Source organism: Astatotilapia calliptera, chromosome 14, assembly GCF_964374335.1.
Source record: "Astatotilapia calliptera chromosome 14, fAstCal68.1, whole genome shotgun sequence".
Lineage (NCBI taxonomy): Eukaryota > Metazoa > Chordata > Actinopteri > Cichliformes > Cichlidae > Astatotilapia > Astatotilapia calliptera.
Window position 1 is genome coordinate 6,754,239 of NC_137435.1, and position 24,713 is coordinate 6,778,951.

At 39.7% G+C, this 24,713-nt stretch overlaps 1 protein-coding gene across 2 annotated transcripts in view; it reads left to right on the forward strand.

Annotated features, from left to right (window-relative positions):
• Positions 1-783: 783 nt before the first annotated feature.
• bcl9l (bcl9 like) overlaps positions 784-24,713 on the forward strand; it is a 28,640-nt gene continuing 4,710 nt past the window's right edge. Inside the window, exons 1-6 of one of the 2 annotated variants that reach the window (XM_026191835.2) lie at positions 784-920; positions 17,450-17,523; positions 17,625-18,038; positions 23,322-23,444; positions 23,855-24,029; positions 24,112-24,196. In XM_026191835.2, coding sequence (XP_026047620.2) covers positions 17,711-18,038; positions 23,322-23,444; positions 23,855-24,029; positions 24,112-24,196 — 711 coding nt within the window. In that variant the 5' untranslated portion in view covers positions 784-920; positions 17,450-17,523; positions 17,625-17,710. Of the gene's footprint in view, positions 921-1,858; positions 2,229-17,449; positions 17,524-17,624; positions 18,039-23,321; positions 23,445-23,854; positions 24,030-24,111; positions 24,197-24,713 lie in introns of those variants that run through there. The other variant, XM_026191834.2, reaches the window with a different exon arrangement.

Below are 24,713 nucleotides of genomic sequence, written 5' to 3' on the forward strand. Positions count from 1 at the left end.
ATCACTGTTATTTTTGTTTCAAGATCCTTTATTTGTAATATAATGTTATGGAAGGTTCCCCCTTAAATACATCTCCCTGCTTATTTTTCTCTGTAGCGCCATCACATTCCCTAAGGGTAAACCAATTTACATTCTTGTTTTGCTCTTCAGATCCATGCCAGTTTCCATGACAACATAGTTTCACTTTTTCATCCTCTCTGTCTTACTCCCTCAGTCTCTCTCTTTCTCTCTCTCATTTCCCACTGCTCCTTTCTTATGTTCTCTTGACCTTCCTCCAATGTTTTTTTTTCTTTCTCTCTAAATACCAGCACCCAAATTCCTCCTCTCCTCTCGCTTGCTCACCTAATTGAGCTCATTCCTCTGCTTGCCATATACAAGCAGAGAATAATGGACTCAGATAAAACATGTCTCATGGGGGGAGGGGGATGAATTCAGAGCATCTTTTTTACATTTTCATCATAATATACAAACGCAGCAAGCTCTGCCTGAAGGCTATTAAACATCTTTGGGCTGGTGGTGCCTGGAGATTAAAATGAACTGAATTAAAAACAATGTGCAGCCGAGGTTTTTCTTTTTTCGCTGATTAATAAATTACACCTGCTTGACTCAAAGAGAATAGGAAGGAAAGAATGATGCCACTATCAAATGACTCTAAATTACTTCATTTCATTACAAATCTACTTTTTTTATTTGTAATAGAATGAAAAAAAATGTGGAATTTACCAAGTGGCATAATCAAAAACCTCCAACTATTTGATTTCTCAGTGCTGACAACAGGTGTGACGGTACTTCTTCGTCTGATTAATGCCAGACCTTTCTGTCTTGTCTGGAAAGAGAAGGTCAAGCAGAAGATGGTGAGCCTCTAGCACACCAGTGTGCCACCTTTCACTCCTCGTCTGCCGGTGCGGGAGTCACAACAGGTCAATTTCTCTTTTTTAAATTTGTGATTATTTTCTTCATCTCAATTCTGATTCCACTCCACTGCCAATCTGTTTTAGTCCACTTAGTCCTTCCTCTGGGATTTTTTTAGTGTCCCCTTTCTTAACATTCAACTAGTTGTCTTTTAAAACCAAGGTAGGATTTCTTACTCACCCTCAGAAAATTCTTGCATTGCTAGTTGCTCAAAAAAGAGGCAACTGTCAATGATGCAGTTTCAGTGAATGCAGTACATCTGGACAAGGAAATTGTGTGATGTGCTCTGCTCCTGAACAATGTCTCTTGATTGTGCCACTTAGTTCGGGTGAGGTTTGGAGCAACCATCACGGGGAAATTGTGGATGCCTTTGCTACTCCTGGATATAACCCCCTATTTTCTTGATGAAAGTACCCGAAGTCCAATCTCAGTTTAGAACGCTTTCGGGAAGAAATGCCTCGAAGTTCACCTGAGGCAGTTTTACCAAGCCTACTTCTGCTACCCAAACCACTAGAGGGAGCATTCAACTGAAAAAAGATGAAGGGTTTAACAGTGCAACAACTGGATCCTCACTCTGAGCAACTTTATAATGGTTCTCCCAAACATTCAGTTACTAAACATCTCTTTCTAACTGTTTATGCAGTGGGTGGATGAAATCAGAGTTTTCTACTGCACGATGGTGTCCATTAGGAAAGTGGTGTGGGAGCTGAGATGGAAATGGTGATTTCCAAGACGGCATAGGTCTTATCAAATGGAAATAAAACACTTAACTGATTGAGTGATTCTTGGATTTCATCGTTTGGTGCACTTGAAATCTGTAAATCAAAATTTTATTTCAGGGATCTTACATCAGTATCATCTCGAATTAATATAAATATTCAGATAATCTGAAGAGAAAGGGAAGCAATCCACCCTCGGACAGCACAGAAGTCCAGCATGACATATCAGCATAGTGACATACGGATGCCCGTGTGGCCACACTAATTATTGTCAGCGACTGGGAGTGATATGGACTCGAAGAGAAATGCAACGTCCTGCCCTTCTACATCTTGAATAGTGGGAGTCATGAACCGCTGCAAGGTGACGCGTCCTCTGATTTCCACCGAAACTTCAACCTAGACACGGCGTGTTATTAATCATCACCCGAAACGCCGTCAAACTGCACCAGCTCCTTTTCCTATCAAACAGCAGGATCGGGACCATCTTGCGCAGTGTTACGGCGGACGGAGCAAGCGGTGGCGGCCACTCCGGGGAATGTCGATTGGCCGTCAGTCCTGACATCGGCCTCTTCTGATCTCAGACAGCAGCCAAATGGGGTAGAGTACACAGCATTTCAAAACACTGTCACTGCCGAGACATGCTAGCTGTTCGCACATATTTCGGAGCTGTCTTCGTAACGTGTGGACCCGCATAACTTTCCCTTCCTTTTAGGAAGTCTTCGGGTCGCTAGCAAGCCAATAACAAAGTTCAAATCCCATTAGCTAGCACTGGTTCGCTTGCAGATGTGTGCTACGGCAACGTCAGCTTACGAGCAAGTAGCCTAGCGAAGACATGAATTAGCATGCTAAGTTAGCCCGTGGACCTGGCTGGCGCACCAAGTCTCCACTCAGGAGCTCTGGCTGGGGTTCACATCAGGGCATGTGTCCTTAAATTCTCCTAACAAGAATGCGGTGCTTGGCCAACTTTATGTTTCACTGGTCCCCGTGTGCCGATGGGGACACTTTAATGCAGATGTGTAAATTTGACCGCTAGCTAATCTGAGAGTCTAAGCCAAAGCTGCATTTGAATGGTTTTTGTGCTAAACAGCTAAACCGTGTTCAGTGGGTGACAGGCTGCGTAACGATACCTGTCACTTAAACACAGGCTCAGCGGGGGCATGTAGAGCACGACATGCCGCTAATATCCCCGCTGCTCAACTATTACTGTCTGTCACTTTACTGTTACCCCATTCAGCGTTATTTTAATTTAGGAAAATGACCATTGTTTTAAAATGTTTTTACTTTAATAGGCACGCTTGCTGCGCTGTGATTCAGTTACACAACGGCTACAGAAGCGTGTTATAACAAGATTTGTATATTAATACAATTACAACAGGCGTGACATGGTAAAAACACAACGGCAATTCTAGTTTTATAGCTAATTGCGTTGACGAGGGTGCCAAGTGTTTGCATAATTGTTTAGGGACACACTCTTTGCCCCTCACCTGTTTATCTTCACCACTCTCTCTCTTTCTCTCTGTATGTCCGCATATGTCATATATATTTCTGTATGCATGTGTGCTTGATCTCAAGTATAAAACTTATAGCATCCCATGGTCCTGCCAGTTCAGCCTGTTGAATATGGGGTGACAGTAAAGCGGTTACTTCATACTAAGGCTTTTCTCTTTTTGGTACATAGCCTCTGCTCATGTGTGCACTGGCACTTCATGCTGTGTGTGTATCTACAATATCCTGGTGAGCTATATATAGCACCTAACAGAGTTTGCAACTTGATCCGAATTGTCTTTCAGGGCTTCAGTACCCTCTGTGTTTCTTTCCATTGGAAGTGAAACATCTCTCAGCATCTTTTCTTTTCCTTTTTAAAAAAAATGCTATATATGTCTTTACCTGAAGATTAGTCCACAGCCTACCTGTAGACCTTCATTGACTGAAGCCTGTTTTTTTTGTTTTTAAATGTGTTTTGTCCTTTGGGGCTGTCTAAATGAGGCTGTAGTGGATAATGATGGAAATCTTGTGCAAGGCAATTAATCCACTATGTAAGGGCATAATGAACGAAATATTATTGGTGTTGTTTTTCACTACATGCGCAGCGCTTGACAAAATACATGGACGTTTTGGTACTCGGGCACACTTAGAAGCACACGCATAAAACAAGTGACAGCGCCAGTGATGATTTGGCAGTCTTTCTGTAACAGTAGAAAGGAAAGAAAGCATAAGTAAGCATGTATGCATTCATTGATTATATTCTAGGCATGAATGAAAAGTCTATTTCCTGTCTCCCTTTTAGTCCAGAGTTGATTTGAATGAATGCGTTCAAGCAGACACAGATTTGGTGAGCTGCTGACAAAGTGTTTCTTATCTGGTTAGGTGATCTGAGAACTTTGGGGTGAGTTACAGGGAGCGCTGCGAAGGTGAGCTATGAAAGAATAATGTGACATTGAGAACATTTCCACACCACTGAATATACTAAGACACTTTAGTACCAGAATCTATAGACTAGTAGGGGAAAAACTGGGCAAATCCTCAGTCTAAATGAAAGTGCACTACGACTCAGGTGTGTAGTTCACGTTAATGTCACAGAGCTGTTGTTTCTGTGCCTTTTCTCTGTGCTTATCTTTTGCATGTTTTGCATACAGTCCTGTCAGTGGATCATACTGACCAGTGTGCGCTGGTTCTCAAAGCTCTCAAATGACATCAATACCCCTTGCTCACACCAGGCACATTCAGAGCTGTGCATTCAGGCTCTTTAACTTTAGTTTGTCCGGTCAGGTGAAAACAATGCCATTTGAACTCTGCACAGCATAACAACAGTGAGTGTGAAGGTGTTAGTCCTTTCCTGGGATGCCGCTTAGACGTGACAGGGGAATTTGAAGCAACTACAGGTTAGATGATTTAAACTGTATCGTTGCATTGATGCAGAAACATAGTTTATAAGGCCAGTAATATTCTGGATGATTTAAAGAGGAAGATATTTTTTTAATCAAACTAAATATTTGTGATACAAAACCAATTGCAGAAGTGCTCCCACGCTTCATCATTGCTGAGCTTACATGCTTCCTTTTCCAATCACTCTTGAACTTTAGCCAGATCTAACATTTACTATAATTTAGACAGCAAAAGCCAGACATGTGCAAAAGCTTAGATGATCTGGAGGTAATTTCCCACCTTGAGTCCAGTATTTACACATCAGCTTGTTTAATCCAGGTGGACTTTCCTCTGGGTTTTCTTTCTTCTCTGGACAGTCACCTTTCTGCTTCTACCTCTGACCAGCTAAAGGTTGTAGTGATAAGATTTTTTTAAAGTTTCTCATTCTAGAACTTCTGTGTACTAATTTAGTTAAAGGGTAAATTGTTAAGGTCTTGTTTTGTTTAGTGTATACTTTTGGTTCACTGCTTTTTTGGGGAATAAATCTTCTAATGGTCTCCAGAGGGACACCAGTTGGCTTTGCGTTCTGTTACCATCCATTTTCTGTTGTTTATCTAAGTTTGGCTTTTTGGGGGCAGTAGTCTAAACAAAGATGCCCAGGCCTCCCTCTCCTAGGCCACCTCTCTTTCTGCTTTTCTGGGAGGACATCAAGACTGTTGCAGCAGAGAGACTCAATCAATCCAGGGTGTCCTGGGTTTGTCCCGAGTCTTCTCCTTCTCTTCTAATAGGTGACCAGGGGCCATTCTACTCAGATTTCCAAAACACCTCAACCGTCTCCTTTCAGTGTAGATGAGTACCAGTCTACTACCTGCCTGCCTTTCTTCTGAATGACTGAACTCTTCTTTGGGTAAATCTTATCATCAAGATGGTGAGTTTAAGAGTTGTGTGGACCTCCACGCGACTGCTCTGACTTATCCACCGAGACTTTATCTTACGATGCACCACCTGCTTACCAGGTGGCGGAGGTCAAAGAAGTATATCAGGAATGACATGACTGACTCCATCAGTCTGTGTCTTTGTCTGCCACAGAGTGCAATCCTTCAGACACCCTTAAAAGGAATTCAACAGATCTAAAAAGTTAGATGTTATTGTATACTGCATGATATTTGTTGCATAAAACTTATTTTCATTTAGATCGTCTTTGACCTGCATGGACAAACATTGTGTCTGGTTGCACAGAGTGGCCATCCTCTCCTGTGCAGACTGGGAAATGTGTGTTCAGCTAGACACTGAATGGCTTCTGTCCCTCAGTCTTCCATTTCCAGCTGCTTCTGTGCTGTAATGCCTGCCTTCTGTCTATACTGAGGCTGCAGTTCAGCCTTTTTCTTTGCTCCAGTTGGCTTTCTTCCCAGAATGTGCTGGAAAGGATACAACCCTTGACCCTCTGTACAAAATGAGCCCAGAATTTCCTTATCCGTGAGCTGAGGAAAAACTGCAAATTGAAAACCATGAAAAGATTTCCAAACTGTGAAGGTCTTTGTCTGATCTACGTGTGAAATGTTTACATTTCCAGGCATTAGCAGCTCAGACTACACGTGAATCAAGCATGTGAAATATCCACCCTGTCTCTGGCACATGAACTCAGGTCATCCTTCCTGTTGTCACTGTTCAGTTAGGCCTGTTATATCAAAAGGCAGCAATGCAGCATAGCAGGGGATTGCTAACAAATACTCCACCTACCTCAAAATTATCACCAGCCAATCCATGAAATTAATCTTTCTACAACTGCAATACACAAAACAGTTCTGAGTTCACAGATTGAGAAAATGAAACTTGATCTTTATTTTACAAACTAACCAAAAGCTTAAAATAGCAGAGACTACCTTCTCTTATCTCTACATGAATTTAGCTTTCTTCAAAGCATAGTTACTTGTACACAGTAGGCTGTTATTTGAACGCATCTATCATCCAGTAACTTGGTTTTCCATTGACTACTCAGATGATGCCTGTTAATGTTCTTTAGATGGTCTAATCCATTAACTGCTAAACTATTCAAACTCTAAAGCTTTGTTTTGGGGTTTTTCAATTTTAGTGCTGCAGAAATCCTTCGGTGTGTGTATAATAACTGGATTCTTATACATTTGCACATGTGTATCTGTACACATAAGGGAGACAAGTTAAAGGAAAGACTTGAACTCTTGCATTCCTTTTATTGATAGGGATGGTTGCTCTATTATTCTGTAGAATAATTGTCCTTGTAGAAAGTGGTTCTGCAAAGCAATACAACATGTTCAGAGTATTCACCTTTACCCTATGATGAAACATTCCTATCCTGATGGGAGTGGCTTTTTCCTGGATGACATTACCCTCCTTCAGAGAGCATCATGTTCATGGGTTTAGCATTGAAAATTATGTGAATCATATCATTTGGCCTTTGCATTCAGCAGACCTCAGTCCAATTGAATGCTTATGGAAGATCTTTGTATTACCACTGCTATCATCAAGAGGGAAGACGTATCTTTTGGAAGAATTGTCTTGCATCACTGCAGTAGAGTTCCAGAGACTTTAAGAATCAACGTCAATATGCACCGGAGCTCTTTTTGCAGCATGTGGTGGCTAAACATCTTATTTAAAATCCATATGATTTTTGCCCCATATAATTCGTTACTTGTTACATCACGGTAAGTTAGAATACAAAAGAGGAAGTGTTTGTCTTCAGACAACTTCCGTTGAAGTGAACAGTTGTTGTTTTTTTTGTAGCCTTTGCACTATTGCAGGACCTTTGCTCTGCACATGGTTAGTCTATATTTATACTGTGCTGTGACATGTTTTGTTTCCATGGCAATCTGCCACAACAGTGCCTGTCACCTGTGCGCTGTCCCACAATGCACTGCAGTTTACTGCTAGAAGTACTATAAGCAGAGTGACAGTTGAGAATGCAGCACTGAATAGCACAGAGTTAAAATCTGTGGATAAACTTTTTCCACATGTAAACACGTCTATTTTTTTTCCCCTTTTAATCAAAGGTTAGACAAGCAGTATCCTCATTTTTTTTTTTTTTTAACAGGAGATAAGGGCAGGAGGAGGAATGGAAAGACTTTTGCAGCAAAGACTATAAACCGAAAGAAACACATACCAATATCATTGAATATGGTCAGTAATTCATAAATGGGGAGTTTATGAATTATTGGGGAGAGCTCTAAACAGAAATTCCAAAAATGCAGTGTTCATTTATCCCTGTTTCCTCCAGGCAAACTTCTGAATAAGTTCTGTTTGTTCCTTTTTTGCATGCATTGCCATATGGCAAAAATATGTTGTCCTTCAAAAATGGGAAATCTGACTTTCTCTGTGCAGAACACACACAAATCAGCGACATCACCACTACATTTTTTTTTTTTTAAACTTTTTGAACATTATCAGTAGTTTCTTTGATGATATGCTGCCATTTTTTTTTCATCATCAGATATGGATAGTGATTTCCAATTAAATAACCTTTTAATGTTTGAGACCCAAGTGGGTAATATGTATATGAACACATTTTTAAATTGGTTTGTATTGCAGCAGAAGCTTGCAAAATTGGAAATGTCATTCACTAGAGAAAGTTTAAAGGCTGAGATTTAACATGTACTGATCGCTGTCACTCAAAAGTAGTTTGACATTACTGGTCACATTTGGTTTTTTCTTTAGTGAAAATTGGCAGGAACTTGATGGCTGATTCAACATATTTAAGCCTAAGAGAGCACTTATCATCATCCCTGTTAATTTTCTAAAGTTGCATGGCTTGCAGATCAATTTGGTTGCTGGAGGCTGACAAAGCAATGTTGTATTTGCCTTTCAGCTTTGTGTCGTCCCTTTGATTGTTTTTTTTTTTTTCTTTCTTTTTGCATTTAATTGTCCAACATTTAATTGGAGTATCAGTTGTGATAGGTGGAACATGACTCCAAAAGGCATCAAGTAAAAAAGGAGTTATACTTTGCAAAATTTTAGAGAAGCCTTTCTTTTAATTTTTTTTTTTATTGTGCACAGTCTTGAATGGGTACCCCTTTCACTGTCACTCTGTGACAGTGTTTACAAAGATTTCCATTCTTACATGCTTTGTTAAAGCTATGGCTTTTTCACAGTTGCCATTAGTGAAGGCCAATGTTATAAATATAATGACTTCTCAAATTATTCCAGGAATCAGCACCTTAGGCTCCCTTAAGTAGTTGTCCAAACACTGAAGAAGAAAAAAACTCTCCACAAACCAGGAGAAAGCAGTAAGAAGATTTCAATTCAATTTTATTTATGTAGCGCCAAATCACAACAAAAGTCACCTCAAAATGCTTCATAGGTACAGAGAAAAACCCAACAATCACGACCCCCTATGAGCAAGCACTTTGGCAACAGTGGGAAGGGAAAAACTCCCTTTTAACAGGAAGAAACCTCCGGCAGAACCAGGCTCAGGGAGGGGCGGGGTCATCTGCTGCGACCGGTTGGGGTGAGAGAAGGAAGACAGGATAAAGATAGCTTGGTGGATTCTTTGTGTCGTCCAGAATGGATTCTTGCTGCCAAAGGGGATGTTAACAGGCCATTTGGCACACTGTTACAATGGCGAGTGCCCATATTAAACTATTTATTATAACCAAAGTTTAATATAATGAAGTCATATGTAGAAGTAATTCTATGAGCCAAAAGCTTGGATTTCAGGCTTCTCCAAATACTCCATATATTGCTTCTTCATTGGTTTTTCTTCTACTATTGGAAGTGTATGATATCAAAGAGAGTAAATATCATGAAAAGGTCACCTAATGCTGAACGCGATAGTCCCACCCATCTGCTGTTCAAACCTTCCATTTTTGAGAGGTAGCCAATCAAACGTTTAATGAGAATTAAAATTGCAGCTTGGTTGAGAGCTTAGACGAATTGAGGACCTGCAGAGCAGGATAAATAAATAGTACTTTTGATGTGTGAATAATGCAAAGCTATTCTAGTAACTTAATCTTCTGCATTTTGGAAATCCTATACTTTGCTATCCACAGTAACACTTTATATATTATCTGTATCTGCAATATTTTTTTCCTCTTTTTATATCAATTTCACTATTTCAAACATCATCACAGTATGTCCCAGTCAAACTGTTCCTGCACCCCCCTCCTTCACTGTAATGATTGGGTGTCATAGTTATTTACACATTCTCAATTAAATGCCTTCAAGGCTGTCTGGGTTATGTCACTTTTAATAAAAATTTTCACGGCCCGTTATAGAGCTCACCGGTAGATTCACCAATAGAAATCTTCTGAAAGAGACACCGTGTCTAACTCTGGGGAAAGCGGTTAGTGGTGATAAGGGTGACAATTTGGGGCTTGTTTACAACCTTTGTGTATGGAGTTGTGCATGTTGGAGCCACATTAACCCACATTTGTGACACACATTTAACTTAACAACATACAAAAAACCATATTAGAAAATACTTTAAATCCAGTTATTGTAAAGGAATATGGACAGATGATTAGATTTAGTCTATGTATTTTGGTGGGAATTTATTTGAAGAGAGAATCTATCATTAGGAGAAGCCACAGTAATCATTTCCACTTCCAAAAGAGTTACTGACATGATCCTTACAACTTGCATTTATACTTTCTAACCTCCCCTTTTTCTAGACCTTTGCAAGGTTTTAAGTTGAATTAGTCCTTCACAGAAGCGATGTTATGTGAAGTCACACAGGTTGTGTTAGCCGTGACCTTGCTGTAAGGTGGAGCACAGAGCGGCAAATCACATTAAACTTGGTTTCCTTCTCTTAGACTACATTTTGACTGGCGCCAAGTGCAAATGCAGTTTGTTAAACAGCTAATGTCTAAAAAGTCAGTTTAACTGTATGTGCTCTTGCCTCACACACATTATTCATTCATTAGTACTGTTAAACAGTTTGGCCTCTGTTTACTACTGGTGATCAACAGAGCAGCACTGTGTATTCGTATTTAGTTCTCTCCGTGACCTTGCAGGGCTGCACATGGGTAAAGATTGCATTGAGGCTTTCTGCCAGACTCTCCAAGAAATGGCTAACGTTATTGAAAGGGTTGTATTTTAACCCAGTCATCTTTTCCCAAGCCCAACCTTGTGTTTTTATTGCCTAATCTGGAATAAACTGAAACTGAAAATCAGCTGGAGCAGAAGTTTGTAGAATTTGCAGAACCGTGGCAACAGTGTCTTTTGTGGCCGTTTGCAGTGGTGTGTTAAATCTTCTGGGCACGTGAACACAACAGGTGAAAAGTAGTAATACAGCGGCTCAACTGCTGATACAGCAAACACAAGGATCTAAATAAAAACCAGAATTTATACTGTCTGCAATAAATGGGCAACTCGGTGTAACAGAAACTAGTGTTGCCATCTGTTTTACTGAACTGATAACATAAACCTTTTGACACGCAGCTAAACCTCTGATGCAATGAGATGACTTGTCTTAGGAGCAAAAAGTACTAAGCTGACAGCTAACAACCAAACATGAAGCAAGACACAGCAGTTTGACTGTAAAATATTTCACTGATGCTAAAATGTTAAACTATGCTGAGCTCATAGAGTAAAGCCAAGTTTAAGCTTTTTTTTATTTTATTTATATTTTTAGACATTTTAGACATTGCAGAGCTAATTGATTGTACAGTGATCAAAAGTAGTTAGCAGCTAGAAAGACTTGTGACCCACACTAGCTTTAGTTATATACACAATACATTACCTCTGATTGCTGTATACTCAGAAAAACTCGTGTTATGGTGAAATTTAGCGTGGAAGTACAGCAAAGAGCATCTGAAAAAAGAATAAATAAAAAAAAAATGCTGAAAAATAGAATATAGCAAGCATCTTCTACACTCACAGTCAAATTCCTTTTGGCAAATATATTCAAAACACTCAGCAAACCTCGAGCCTTAACTGAGAGAAATGATGTTTGTTTCCCTCAATTTCTGAAAGAATGTAAGAGCATATGTGTGAGTGTGATGGCCTGCGTTATGTGCATTTATCTTGCATATATTGGCTTTACATGTAAACATCATGTGTTGTGGATTTTAAAACTCATTGAATTATTCCCCTTGCTTGTTTGGAGCACAAATTGGACGCAGCTGGACAAGATCCAATTTTCAAACTGAATTTGCTTCTCAAACAAGTTGTGCAAATGTCAAATGGGGAACATTTTCCTTACCACATTAGACCTCGCTTTTGCATAAGCACGTGTCCAGCTGACACTTGCCTTTAAAAGCAATGGAAAAATGTTGGTTTGTGCACAAGACAAACTTTTATGAACTGGCTCCTGAGGATTAAGTTTTAATGTGGGCTAGAATGAGCAGCTGCTCTAACTTAGTAACTGGTAGTGAATGTGCTCATAATACAAAACTACGCCGAGAGATTTACAGTGTATGACTGAGGTTGATACTGTACATCATTGGATGTTATTTTACATTTCGTATTTGGAAAATTGAATCGTCTCCATTTAATCAACAGTTACCAATTGAACTTGTTTGTCTTAAGTAGATACTTCAAGTTAACTCAGTAAATATTGCGCACATGAGTATAAATCCTTTAATTGTACACACCCTGCTCTGCTTGGCGCAAGACAATAACTTTTGTTCTCGCAACCAAAGGCAACAGTCTTTACAGTAAAGTTATCATCTCATCTGTCTTGCTCGGAAACAGTGGCATGCAATGTCATAGGCTGCAGTATGCATCGCATGACTTCATGGATATCTGTAACTTTAAACAAGAGATGCCATTTATGAAGTAGTAATAATAATAATAATAATGGATACTTTATTGATCCCCATGGGGAAATTACTTGTTTTTCTCTGCATTTGACCCATTCACTCAGTGAAGCAGTGGGCAGCCCACTAAGCAGGCGCCCAGGGAGCAGTGTGTAGGGACGGTACCTTGCTCAGGGGTACCTCAGGGTAGCCGTTAAGTGGATTCGAACCGCCGACCTTCCGATCATGGGGCGACCAAGTACTACCCCCCTGGCTGCTGGCATGTACATTTCCTATGCTGGGGATAACATAAGAGCTGTTTATAATATTTTACTCAATCTATTTGCATACACAAGCATTTGCTAAATATTATGAACACATTACTTTGATGCAAATCAACACTATAAATGACTTCCTCTATTAGCTACAGTACGAGGACAGGTTAAACAAAAGCTGAAATTTATAGCTTTTATGAAGGTAGGCTGGTTGGCAGTATTGCAGTATAACAGAGTGCATTAGTTGAAACTAAGCTGGGATCTTCAGAGTCTTGGAACACTGGCATATTTGAAAAGAGGCAGTTCAAATATAGACACACTTCCTGTCAGTCTCCATCAGTCCACTGAGTGAGCATTTCATTTAAATAGCTGCCTAGACAGACTTAGTTGTTGACATTCTTGGATGACTGAGCAGAATTGTTTATGAATAGCAGAATTTCAAAGTTGGGTGAATGATTTGGATATTTAGATGCTGAAAGAATTTATTTGATTGTGTACCAAAGTGTTCTTTTCTCTTTAATTACTGTTGTATTTTATGGAAAGTGTAAAATGAGTACTATTATGCCTTTTTAGTTTTGGGTTTTTAAATTTTTTTCCCCCCCCACAACATTAGAAAGGAAAGTGCATGTACTTGTGTGTAATCTTGAGTCGTTGAGGAGCAACTACCAAGCTGAAACCCAGTGCACGGTCACCGCATTAGCTTTTGCATGTGCTAACTATGAAGTTGGCAGGGCCCTGTAACTATTTATACCGCCATGCGACAGAGTCATTTTTAACATATGTTGCAGCATCTCTCTCAATATAATCAGGGAATCTCTGAGCTGATGCCTGCTTATGCTTAATTTTGTGTCACCACCCAAAATCCCCATTTTGAACCAAGAAATATACATTTAGTTCTCTGTATTAATTCTTTCTTTGACAGCTTGACTGTTGCATCACAAAAACAAACTACATCATGATGACGTGTCCTGTTTTACTGTATGCAAACAGTGCGTACTATAAAACTGTGTGTGTGTGTGTGTCAGTTGACTTTTCAAAAGGCTGAGCATACTTTTTGCAGTCATCCAATGAAGTACTCAGGCCTGTAACCCCCCTCCCCACCTCCAACCACCACCACTATGCACCTTATGCTTGCATTTGTGCTGTGTGCTAGCAGTGTAGTGTGTTGTCATTTACTGAGGCACATGTATCTGAATTGCTACATAGAGTGTATCAATTTGTGCAGCTTTTGAAGTTACTTCTGCATTAGTTTCTTATTTTTGGGGGGCTATGTAATTGGTCAGTACGGCTGATTTATTAGTTTGGTAATGTGCAATTTATAAAGAAGCACTCCCCAGTTACATAACGAGCTAGAGGCTAGAGTATATTGGTCTATATACATTTCCAGAGTGTGTCAGCATGTTCTTTAGCACACTTAAGACTTGAATCTTAATTGAATGTATAATGAAACTCCATCATCTCTGCTCTTACCCATTATGGGAGGCTGAGTCTTATCCAATTTCAACTTGGGTGTAAAATTTATCAACATCTTTCATTAAAGGGCCAATATTTTAGAATTTGAGATGCATATGACAACACCATATTTGAAAACACCAGAAATAACTGTAGGAGACCGTATTTGATCAGGAAAGCCACAGTCTGTGTGACCAGATGGAGAGCTATAATCTTGTCAACATGAACAGAAAAGCTAGACGGCTAGATAGAATTTTCAAACCTGACAGAAATTAAATGAATAGGGATTTGATTTTTACTTTATTTCATTAATTGCACAGATGTCAGGTTGATCTGATTTATTGTACTTTTCAAATGTCACCATAATTAAGTACTTTATCATATCTCAAGCTTGACTTTTAAAAATATTATGCTTGTGTGGTGAGGTCACCATGTAATCAATGCAGATGACACCAAATAAAGTCAGTATTTGACCCCTGTTGCTTTCTAGAATACACAAGTTGCTGGAAATATTTCTCTTGAGAATGTTTTGGTTCTTTTGGTCTATTTTAATTGTTTGGCTGCACATCCATGATGTGAATCTCTTGTACCTCCACATCCTGAAGATGCCCTATTGTATTAGCATGTGATGACTATAGAGTCCATTTGAATACAGTTAACTTGTTGCCATGTCATTTCATGAAGTCAAGAAGCAAGTTTGAGATTATTTAAGCCTTGGCAAATGGTTTGTATCCTGGTGGAAGCAGGAAGATTGGTACACTGTGGTCATAAAGGGATGGACATTGTCAGCAACAATACTCAGGTAGGCTATAGAATTTACACAATGCTCAGTTGGTGTTCCAAGAAGATATCCCCCACACCATTACACCACCACTACCAGTCTGAACAAGTTATACATGGCAGAAAGGATCCTTGCTTTCATTCCATCTAGAAATTCTAATCCCACCTTTTGAATGTTACAGCAGAATTCAACACTTGTTTTATTACACAATGTTTTTCCAGTCTTCTATTGACCAGTTTTGGTGAGCCCAAGCTCACATTGCAGTCTCATTTCCTATTCATAGCTGACAGGAGTGGCAACTGGTGTAGTCCTTCCAGATCTGAGGCATGTTCAGAGATGCTGTTCTGCATACCTTGGTTGTAACGAGTGGTTATTTGAGTTACTGTTGCCTTCCTGTTGACTAGAAGCAATCTGGCCCTTCCCCTCTGACCTCTGGTATCAACAAGGCATTTAATTTCAGAGAACTGTCGCCCTCTGAATAGTTTCCTCTTCTTCTGACCCTTCTTTATGAACTCTGAAGACAGGTGTGTGTTTAAATCCCAGTAGATGAGCATTTTCCAAAACAATCAGGCCAACCAAAACTCACTGCAGTTAACTACAGTCAGTATAATTCTATACTGTCTGATTCTATATAATTCTATGCACAGGAATGTAAAGCCACACATGTATACACTGAATCCTTAACAATATATAAAATTGCAAGGCTTTTTTTTTTTTTTTTGCTTCAGTCCAAATAGCTTTCTGAGATTTGCTAAAACATGCACCTTGTGTATATTTAAAAAAAGAAAAAAGGTGGGTCCTGGCAGGTCAAAAAAACAAACAAACAAAAAAACACAGCAGCCACAAGGGTTACCACCATAGTAGGAAGCTTTAATTGCTCTTGCAGTAATATAAGACCACATTAATAACATTGATTTTTACTTCACCTATGTTGCTTTGCTTTTTTGTGTGTTTTGGAGAGGAGATGCATGCCAATCTCCTGCATAAAACGGAGAACAAACGAGAGACACAAATAGCAGTACAGAGTGTGTACTGCCACTGTGATGTAAATCCTTGGTTTGTAAAGTCCCATTTTGAAGATTCGAGTTGAGCGTTTCCACCATCGCTATCTTTGTTGCAAAAAACCAAAAACAAATGTGATGTATATTAAACATGCAAATGTAATATAAACTCAGTTCTCTCCATTCACTCTGAGACAGGCTTCATTTTCAAGCAGCCACTCACAAAGAACATTACAGTAGACATCCATACATGTTGCAAGAAGTGGTGGATAATGGCAGCATGAGGCTGAACTGTTTATAGTGTTCAAGTGAAACACAAGATTTACTTCGGTGACTCTTCAATTCTTCCACTTTTTCCAATTTAAGCTGTACCCTTATTGCCTTGATTCCCCTCAACATGCCAACAGTAGCATAAATGACAGAGTTGGCTTGATAACCACTAGACAGGTATTCATTTTAGCCGGCTCTTTCTTCTCATAAGTGTCCACTTGAAGGTCAGCCTGTCACCATATGATTAGTCTGCCTCCCCTTTGTGTTGCACAAAGCAGTGAGTCATACTTTGTCAACAGTTGCAACGTCTGACTGTCCCTGTTTGAGTTAATGAATGATGAAATCCTCAGCCAGTGAACAAGGCACCCTCCTGTGCTGACTTGAGCCAGTGTTGGTTAATGACTAATGGGAGCATTGTGTTTACCATTACCTGTGAAGGTGAGTGAGTGCTACAGATGGTTCTTTTGGAGCGGAACAGCTGACCTGATTGACTAGGATTGTGTCATCAGTCAGAAGTGTTTACACGCGATCTGCCTGATGTCAGCCAAAGATCTGGCCTAGATATTTATTTTAAACAGGGTTTTTTTTTTTTTGTTTTTTTTTGACCAGCTAATCTTGAAACCTGCAAATATTGAAGAACTAATGTTTTCTGCACAGGTATCTTTTATGGGATGAACTCAGTCTGCTTGTTTAGAGCTAGTTGTTAGAATGCATAAAATATTTTTCACCAAAAACAGCTCACTGCAGTAGCAGATATTAAAAACATAAACTTGAGGTTATGGACATAGGCAGGTGGTGGTGTCAAAAGAGTGCCAGCTTGCAGCAGCAGATTTGATTTGAAGTCCTCCATTACTAATATTTAGCTTCATTCTTGCTTGGGAAAAGTCTGTTGTTATACCTTAACCTTTTCTGTAAAGAAAATAATTGAAAGTCTATGATTAGGGCCTCATTACCTGGGATCTTTGGTCACTCTAAATTACATTAAAGCAAAGGTAGATAGTTCTGATGATGTCTTGAGATTTGGTTGCGTGTCTAAATAGTCCAAAAATAAAATCTGTTAGTATCGAGTAGTTAGTTTATCTGTTTTGTGCTACAAGTGTGAAACAGGAATGAGTGTGTCTAAGTGAGGGAAACAGGATTTTTGCTAAACAGCATTGTATGTGGTGGAGTTTTTGCGGTTTGCAAAGTGTTTAGAAGAGGGCGGTACCTTAAACACTGCTACTGAGCTACTTCTGAGTTTCGGGTCCCTCCCCCAGCTCAAACTCAGTTTTGCACTCTTTGCCTTAAAGAGACAGTTACCTCGGTGTGTTTTTGGCCTTACTCTGTTATCAGTCTTTGGCTTTTTCTCTCTCTTCTGTCTCATGACGTTGACTTTGACCCACAGGTTGAGGACACATAACTAACAGTGTTAGCTGTAAAGGTCGCCGTCTGCCTCTGCTAATGATATTCCTCTGTTACTGTCCCCTAGGTCTATGTGTGGTCAGTGAAGCATCCTGGAAACCAGCATGGCGATGTGTCAGCTGAGTGTCTAGGTGAGATGAGGTGAGTGAACACGGCTTAAGTTTGGTTTAAACACCTAACCTAGAACCAGCCTTTAAAATACTGATCACTGATTTATTTATTTTTTTTCTTTTCTCCATCAGTGTCGCCTGTAAGCAATGTGACTCCACTGACTAACAGCCCAGCAGTTCTCCTTACCAGACCTTCACCTCAATCACCAGCCTTTCAAATGCACCCAGACAATAAACTGGCCAGTCATGGCAAGCAGGTCACCGGTGACAGCCGATCCCAAATACCCAGCGTAAATCAGCAGGCGCAGCAGCAGCAGCCAGGATCTGCTACCCACCTGGGTTCAAAGGGCATTGGTTCTGGCAACCATGGAGTCAAAACCAGCCAGTTGTCTCTGAGCAACCCTGGGCTCAAAGTTGGCAGCCAATCAGTGAGTGGCACTGGAGGGATGCTGAAAACCAAAACCAAGCGGGATCGGAGCGTCTCCATTGACTCTGGTGAATTAAGAAATGCTGTTCCTCCAGTCCTGGAGACAGATGCCAAAGGGGGTAAGACATGTATCGATATATAGAGGGTGCTCTGTAGTGAGTTCTTTTTTTTCTTCTAATTATGCATAAGTTCATTTCCTTTACCTCCCTATCAGCCAGATCTTTACCCGAAATACCAGATTACGTGCATTCACCTCCTCCACAGCAGGAAGTGAATACAAGGACTGCGAGGACAGAAGAACTTGTTTTCTCTCATGCTGAAATGCCCTGACCTTTCACTGAAGCATCAGAATTTCCCCCTGGCTTTTGATTGTTTTCGCCATGCCTTCACAGCAGTGACGTGTCTCAGATGAAAAAACATCTGGGGTTTCTGTAGTGCTCTGAGAGCAAGAAAGCTAATGTGGTTGTGACAACTTAGTAATGCTAGAGAGGATACTATTAAAACAGGAGGTGATGAGTGTAAATATTTTTGTTCATGTGGTTCAGTACAAAGTGCTTGATTTGCATTTGTTTGCTAGTGCTATTTTAAGAGTTCATCATGTGTTTTGTGAAACTCATCTGAGCTTCCTGTGCATTACTCGAACCTTGCACACGCACACATACACAAACACCACACACACATGCACAGAACAGAAATTGTCTTATCAAAGTTAATGATTTGCATTATGGGAACTTGCTTTTTGACCCCAAAAAGGGTGGAGAGTCCCCACAGTATGAATATGCAAACACAGTAATGTATCAATACATTAATAATTAACACAAACACACATAAAAACACTCAGGGATGAGGTGTGGTCCCAGCACATAGAGCAGCAGAGGCTAAGAGGAAAGAATGAAAGATTGGGTGGATTCATTCAGACCCACAGTATTGATCCATAGCACTACTGCAATATTATTCTTTGACAATTTGACAGTTTATCAAGTGATGTTTTTTATAAGAGAAGAGTTTCCTAACCATAGTAGCTGTATTTTGATTACTTTGATAGCTACTTCACATGGGATATGCCATGCCTTGAGAATTATTAAGATGCATCTATGTGGGACAGATTAGTTTTAAGAGGTGAGCACGGTGTAATTAGATGCTATATCTTGTTTCAGTTTTGGGTATAACTTTAACTAATTTCTGCTGCTTTCTGACGTAGCAGGTATGGAATAAACTTAATCTTTCTAGAGATTAGCTCGGCTGGTGTTAGACTGTGAAGTTAGAAGCGTGAGCCTCAAGCCGAACTATACACTCATGTTGATACTTTTAAAGCATTCTCTTAAACTGTGATGTTTATTGTTGAGCAACTTAAGATGCATAACACACACATGATCATAATCTTGTGCGAGTCTTCCAGTTAATTTAGCGGCATGGGTTTAGACTTGCACCATTCTGAAAGTGGTACATGAAGATTGTGGGAAATTGCAGTTGTGATTCTTAAAGAAAAGTGGCCGACCTAATGGTGATGAAACTGACTCTTGTGCGCTATCAGGTTATCAGAGAGGAGTCCATGTCTGCACAGGGACTTTAGTAAGGTATTGTGCCAATGTGTGCCACTAGAGCAGCTTAATTCAGCTTTGGCATTGATTCTTTGCGATTCTGCTATAGGAGTAAAACAGTGCTATGGTGGTGAACAGAACTAACACTAACATTTAAGTTTCCCTTTAATTTGTCATCATTTATCCATTCACACAAACACAAATGTTCAGATCCATTTGGTTATCCTACATGTGTTATATTAGCCAGACCTTGAAATATGCAGTGAAAAACTGCCTCAGTAACTGTTTTTCTTAGATAAATCTGTAACTACTACTTTGAAAAAAGGTACCAGTCCTCCCTCTGCTGTTGGGTTGTCTGTACTGTCATTTCAATTTCCTTTTTCACTTTAACTTTATAGGTTGGGAGTGTGGTTACCCAAACTCATGCTTATTTGGAAGTAGTTTTACGCTGAAGACAAAAAGATGATCAATGAATTGTCATAAAGCTTATCTGGAAGCATGTGCAGTCAGTAATCAGAGAGATCAGAGTGTGCTGATCTTTTCTTTAACCCCTAGAGATTTATTCATCTTTTGAATTTGCTGTCCATTTTTGGTTCTCTGTTCTTTGTGGAAATCTTAGGCCAGCCACAGCAGTTTGGACCGACTGAACCACAGTAGCTCGTGTTCTCACAAAATCGTAACTGTGTTTTTTGGCTCAATGTTTTTATAAGCAACACTTACAGTAGTGTGAAAAGTGTTTGACCCCTTCCTGATTTCCTATTTTTGGTTTGTATGTTTATCACACTTAAACGTTTCAGATCATCAAACAAATTTAAATATTACACAGAGATGGCACAAGTAAACACAAAATGTGGTTTCTAAATGAAAATTTAGAACCTTCATGGTCCTGTGTGAAAAAGTGATTGCCCCTTAACCATATAACTGATTGGGCCACCTTTAGCAGCAACAGCTGCACTGAAATGTTTGTGATAACTGGCAGGGAGTCTTTTACAGTGTTGTGGAGGAATTTTTGCTCACTTATTTTTGCAGAATTGTTGTAATTCAGCCACATCGGTGGGTTTCTGCATGAACCACCTTTTTAATGTCATGCCACAGCATCTCAATCAGATTCTAGCCAGGACTAAACTACTCAAAACTGTATATTTTGTTTTTCTTAAGCTGTTGAGACAGAGGTTGGGGAACTCCAGGCCTCAAGGGCCGGTGTCCTGGAGGTTTTAGATGTGTTCTTGATCCAACACAGCTGACTTAAATGGATAAATTACCTCCTCGACATGTCTTGAAGTTCTCCAGAGGCCTGGTAATGAACTAATCATCTGAATCAGGTGTGTTGACCCAGGGTGAGATCTAAAACCAGGACACTGGCCCTTGAGGCCTGGAGTTCCCCACCCCTGCATTAACAGGTGGACATGCTGGTGTGTTTTGGATCATTGTCCTGCTGTAGAACCCAAGTGTGCTTCAGCTTGAGGTCATAAACAGATGCTGGACATTATCCTTCGAGATGTTTTGTTGGTATGATGTTCCTTTTCTGAAATGCTGTGTTAATTTTACACCAGATGTAGTGGAACTCAAACCTTCATCAGTCCACAGAATATTTTCAGAAGTCACGGGGATCATGCAGATGCTTTCATGCAGATGTGAGATGAGCCTTGTGGGGTTTTTTTTGGTCTGTAGAGGTTTTCTCCTTGAACTCTCCCATGGATGCCATTTCTGCCTAGTCTCTTTCTTACTGTTGAACCATGAACGCTGATATTAACAGAGACATGTTCTGGGTTCTTTTGTGACCTCTTGGTTGAGTTGTTGATGTGCTCTTGTAATAATGTTGGTAGGCCAGACACTCCTGGGAAGGTTCACCACTGTTCCAAGTTTTCTCCCTTTGTGTATAATGGCTGGAGTCCCAAAGCCTTAGAAATGGCTTTGTAACCCTTTCCTGATGGATAGATGTCAGTTACTTTGTTTATCAGGTGTTTCTTTAGTGACATGATGTGCAGCGTTTTGAGATCTTTTAGTGTACTTTATTTTGTCAGACAGGTTCTATTTATGTGATTTCCTGATTCAACAGGTATGCCTGTAATCAGGCCTGAATGTGTTTAGTGAAACTGAACTCAACTTTCCAAAAAATGTAGATAATCACAGTTTGTCTGTGAAGGTTCTCAGTCATCCAGGCCATCGTAGTCTAAGGAGCTTGGAAAGAAAAGCGTTTGGACTTCTTTAGGTTGCTTGAAGACGTTTCACCTCTCATCCGAGAAGCTTCTTCAGTTAATCACAGTTAATTCAGGACTTACTTTTTCAAAGAGAACCAGGTAGGTTTGGATGAGTTTTCTCCCTTAATCAATGAAATCATCACTTAAAAACCACATTCTATATTTACTCCGGTTATCTTCGTCTAATATTAAAATGTGTTTGATGATCTGAAACACAAGTGTGACACATATGCAAAGTGCTAGGAAATCAGGAGGGGGGGCAAACACTTTTTCAAACCACTGTAGATGAGATGAATAAAGTTGGCACACAGTTACATAAAAAATGACGTACATACAGCTAAAATGCCAGTGAAATGTTTACCTGCAAGTTATTTTGATAAGCCAACTCTGTAATATTTTTTTTATTGATTAATTTTTTTTTATATCGAGTCATTGGCGCAGAATCCGGTGCCACTAATTCAGATGTGGATTGTGAAAGTATCAGTCAAAGGAAAGCAGGGAATATAATCCAGTGTATTTTCAGTATCTTGTGTTCTTGTTCCAGATGGACATGCCTGGAATACCTTGTGAGGTGTTCGGGTGCTGTTCCTATCAGATCCCAGAACCACCACATAGTTCAGTATTTACAACATTTTAAATTTTGCACAAGCAGAAAGACTTCATATGCTGCTTATGATATTTTTTTCATCTTAGAAAATGAATGGGAGTGAACAGGTATGTGCACCTTCTGGCAAGAGCAGCTGAAGCATTTCTGCAGAAATGATTTAACCTTCTGGGGTCGACAATTGTGCCGGCGCAAATCACATGACTGTTTTAAGATGACATAGCAGCAATACGCAGCCATTTCAACTTGGGTGGAAAGCTCAGACTTCAACCTTTATACATTTTTTTTTTTCAATCCTAGCAATCCATTTATGTGGATTTTATTGACAGTTTGATGTATATAAGGCCTACACCACAAAAATGAATTAAAGCCACCAAAATAATCGTGCTTATGTTCATGTTGTGGATACATTTTAATGTAAATAATATACAAGAGTTTGAGATGGTTTAACAGCATCATTGTCACATCTTAAAATATGTAAAATGCTGGATACGAAAGCAAAAATAATCTACATCACATTTAGTGCTATATTTTAAATCTCAAAGTATATATTTGGGATTCGGGTATTTGTCTTTGTTTAATATTGCAAAGCAACATTTACTAGCAATGGTTGGTGCTGCTCTCCCAAAGGATTGGATTTAGGGTTGGCACATATGGTTACTTTAACCTCACAGGATTAAACATGGTCAAATTAATTCATGATTCACCAGTTTTTACTAAAACGTACCTTGCAGATGCATACCATAGCTCTAGTTAAAAATAATCCCTAATTGACATGTCCTACATTTTACTCACAACTTCATTGTGCAGCCAATTTACCATTTTTATGACCATATTATGATTTGAAAGTGAGTCTGCCATTAGAGATGCTGTTCTGAGCTGTAAGTTGGAGCCCTGTGAACTTTCAGCAAGTAAAGCACATTGCATGTGAACAGACAAAGTTAGTTAATTAACTTGTGATTCTGGAAAATACAGTTGTACGTTAGTTGTAACAGTAAAGAGGAAATTGTTTAACAGATGCATGAATGTGGATGTGTCTGTCTGTCTGTCCTCTAGAGGGTGTTATGCGCAGCAAGCGGCGGTGTGTTCTGGAAAAGAAACAGCCGTACAGTGGAGATGAATGGTGCTCTGGACCTGACACAGAGGAAGATGAAGACAAGCCACACACTACAGCCCACCGTGAGTGTGAATACCTCAACACAGTGGTGAAACACACTGTCATTTGCTTTTGTCTAAATATGGAAATAGTGTTACTGTGACCACAACAGTCGACCCCCCCCCCCCCCCGCGCGCTCCATCCAGCACGTCTGTTTTATTTTCTCTGAGGTTCAGTTGATAAATTATCTTTTGCTGTTGGAGTTCCTGCACACACAAAACACTAAGAAATAGAGATGTCTGCTTAGAATGCCTTACTATCCCCTCCACTGATGGGACTATGTTTTTTTTAGCGCACTCTGGTGTTGATTTCTTGTAGCCACATGAATTTGCTGGTATTTAAATAAAAATCCAAGCTATTTTAGAGAAATGAAACCACTGTGGGGCTTTTTAATTATTTATGTATTTTTTGTTTTATTGTTGTTGTTTCTAAGGGGAGCGAGGGCTGGCTGGTCCTATCCAGGGACGCTCTGATCGCTTGACTTCGGGATCCATGCCCGAATCTGGAGGTCCAGCAATGGGATGTGGGGTGGGACCAGGGCTAAAAGCAGATCCCCCTCAGGCTTCACAGCAAGTGGTCTATGTTTTCACAACCAACCTTGCCAACAGGTGAAAAATATTTGCAGGTCAATGATTCATATGGAGATTAAGAGTATCAGCTTCTAAAAGTGGCCATTTTATTTTTTGACAGTGCTGCAGAGGCAGTAATAAAAGGGCAGGCTGATTCCATCCTTCTGTTTCACCAGCAAAACGTTCCACATTCAAAGTTGGAGCAGGTCAGTCATCTCTTTTTCTTTTTTTCTCCTAAACTGATTAAACCACATGGGAGTAAAAGTGTTTTCCACATTAAAGACCACAGGTGCAAACTATGTGTGAAGGGTTTTTGTATTTGTTTAGTTATTTTAATCTCGGATGCCTCTCTGTTCCTGTTTCTGTCTGTCTGTCACTTCTTTGGACTGCTGTAAAAAAAAAAAAAAAACACTTAGAAGGGTATGTAGTGCTATTAATTGTCTGGTACCAACAAACAGCAAAACTGCAGGTGCAGCGATGAATACTAGTGATGTGTCTATCTCTAGAAGACAGACACACTAGTAGTAGTTACCCATTTAATACATGAAGGCTAGATAATGTAGGCTACACGAGCAGAAGACAATCACATCAAAGTGACAAAGTTCACATATAGAAAATAATTTAGCCTGATAAATGATCACACTACTAATGAAAATATATGAAAAGCAATTGCGACTGCAGGAATAACATTTTAAAAGTTCAGCCTTGTGTTCTTTGTCCTTT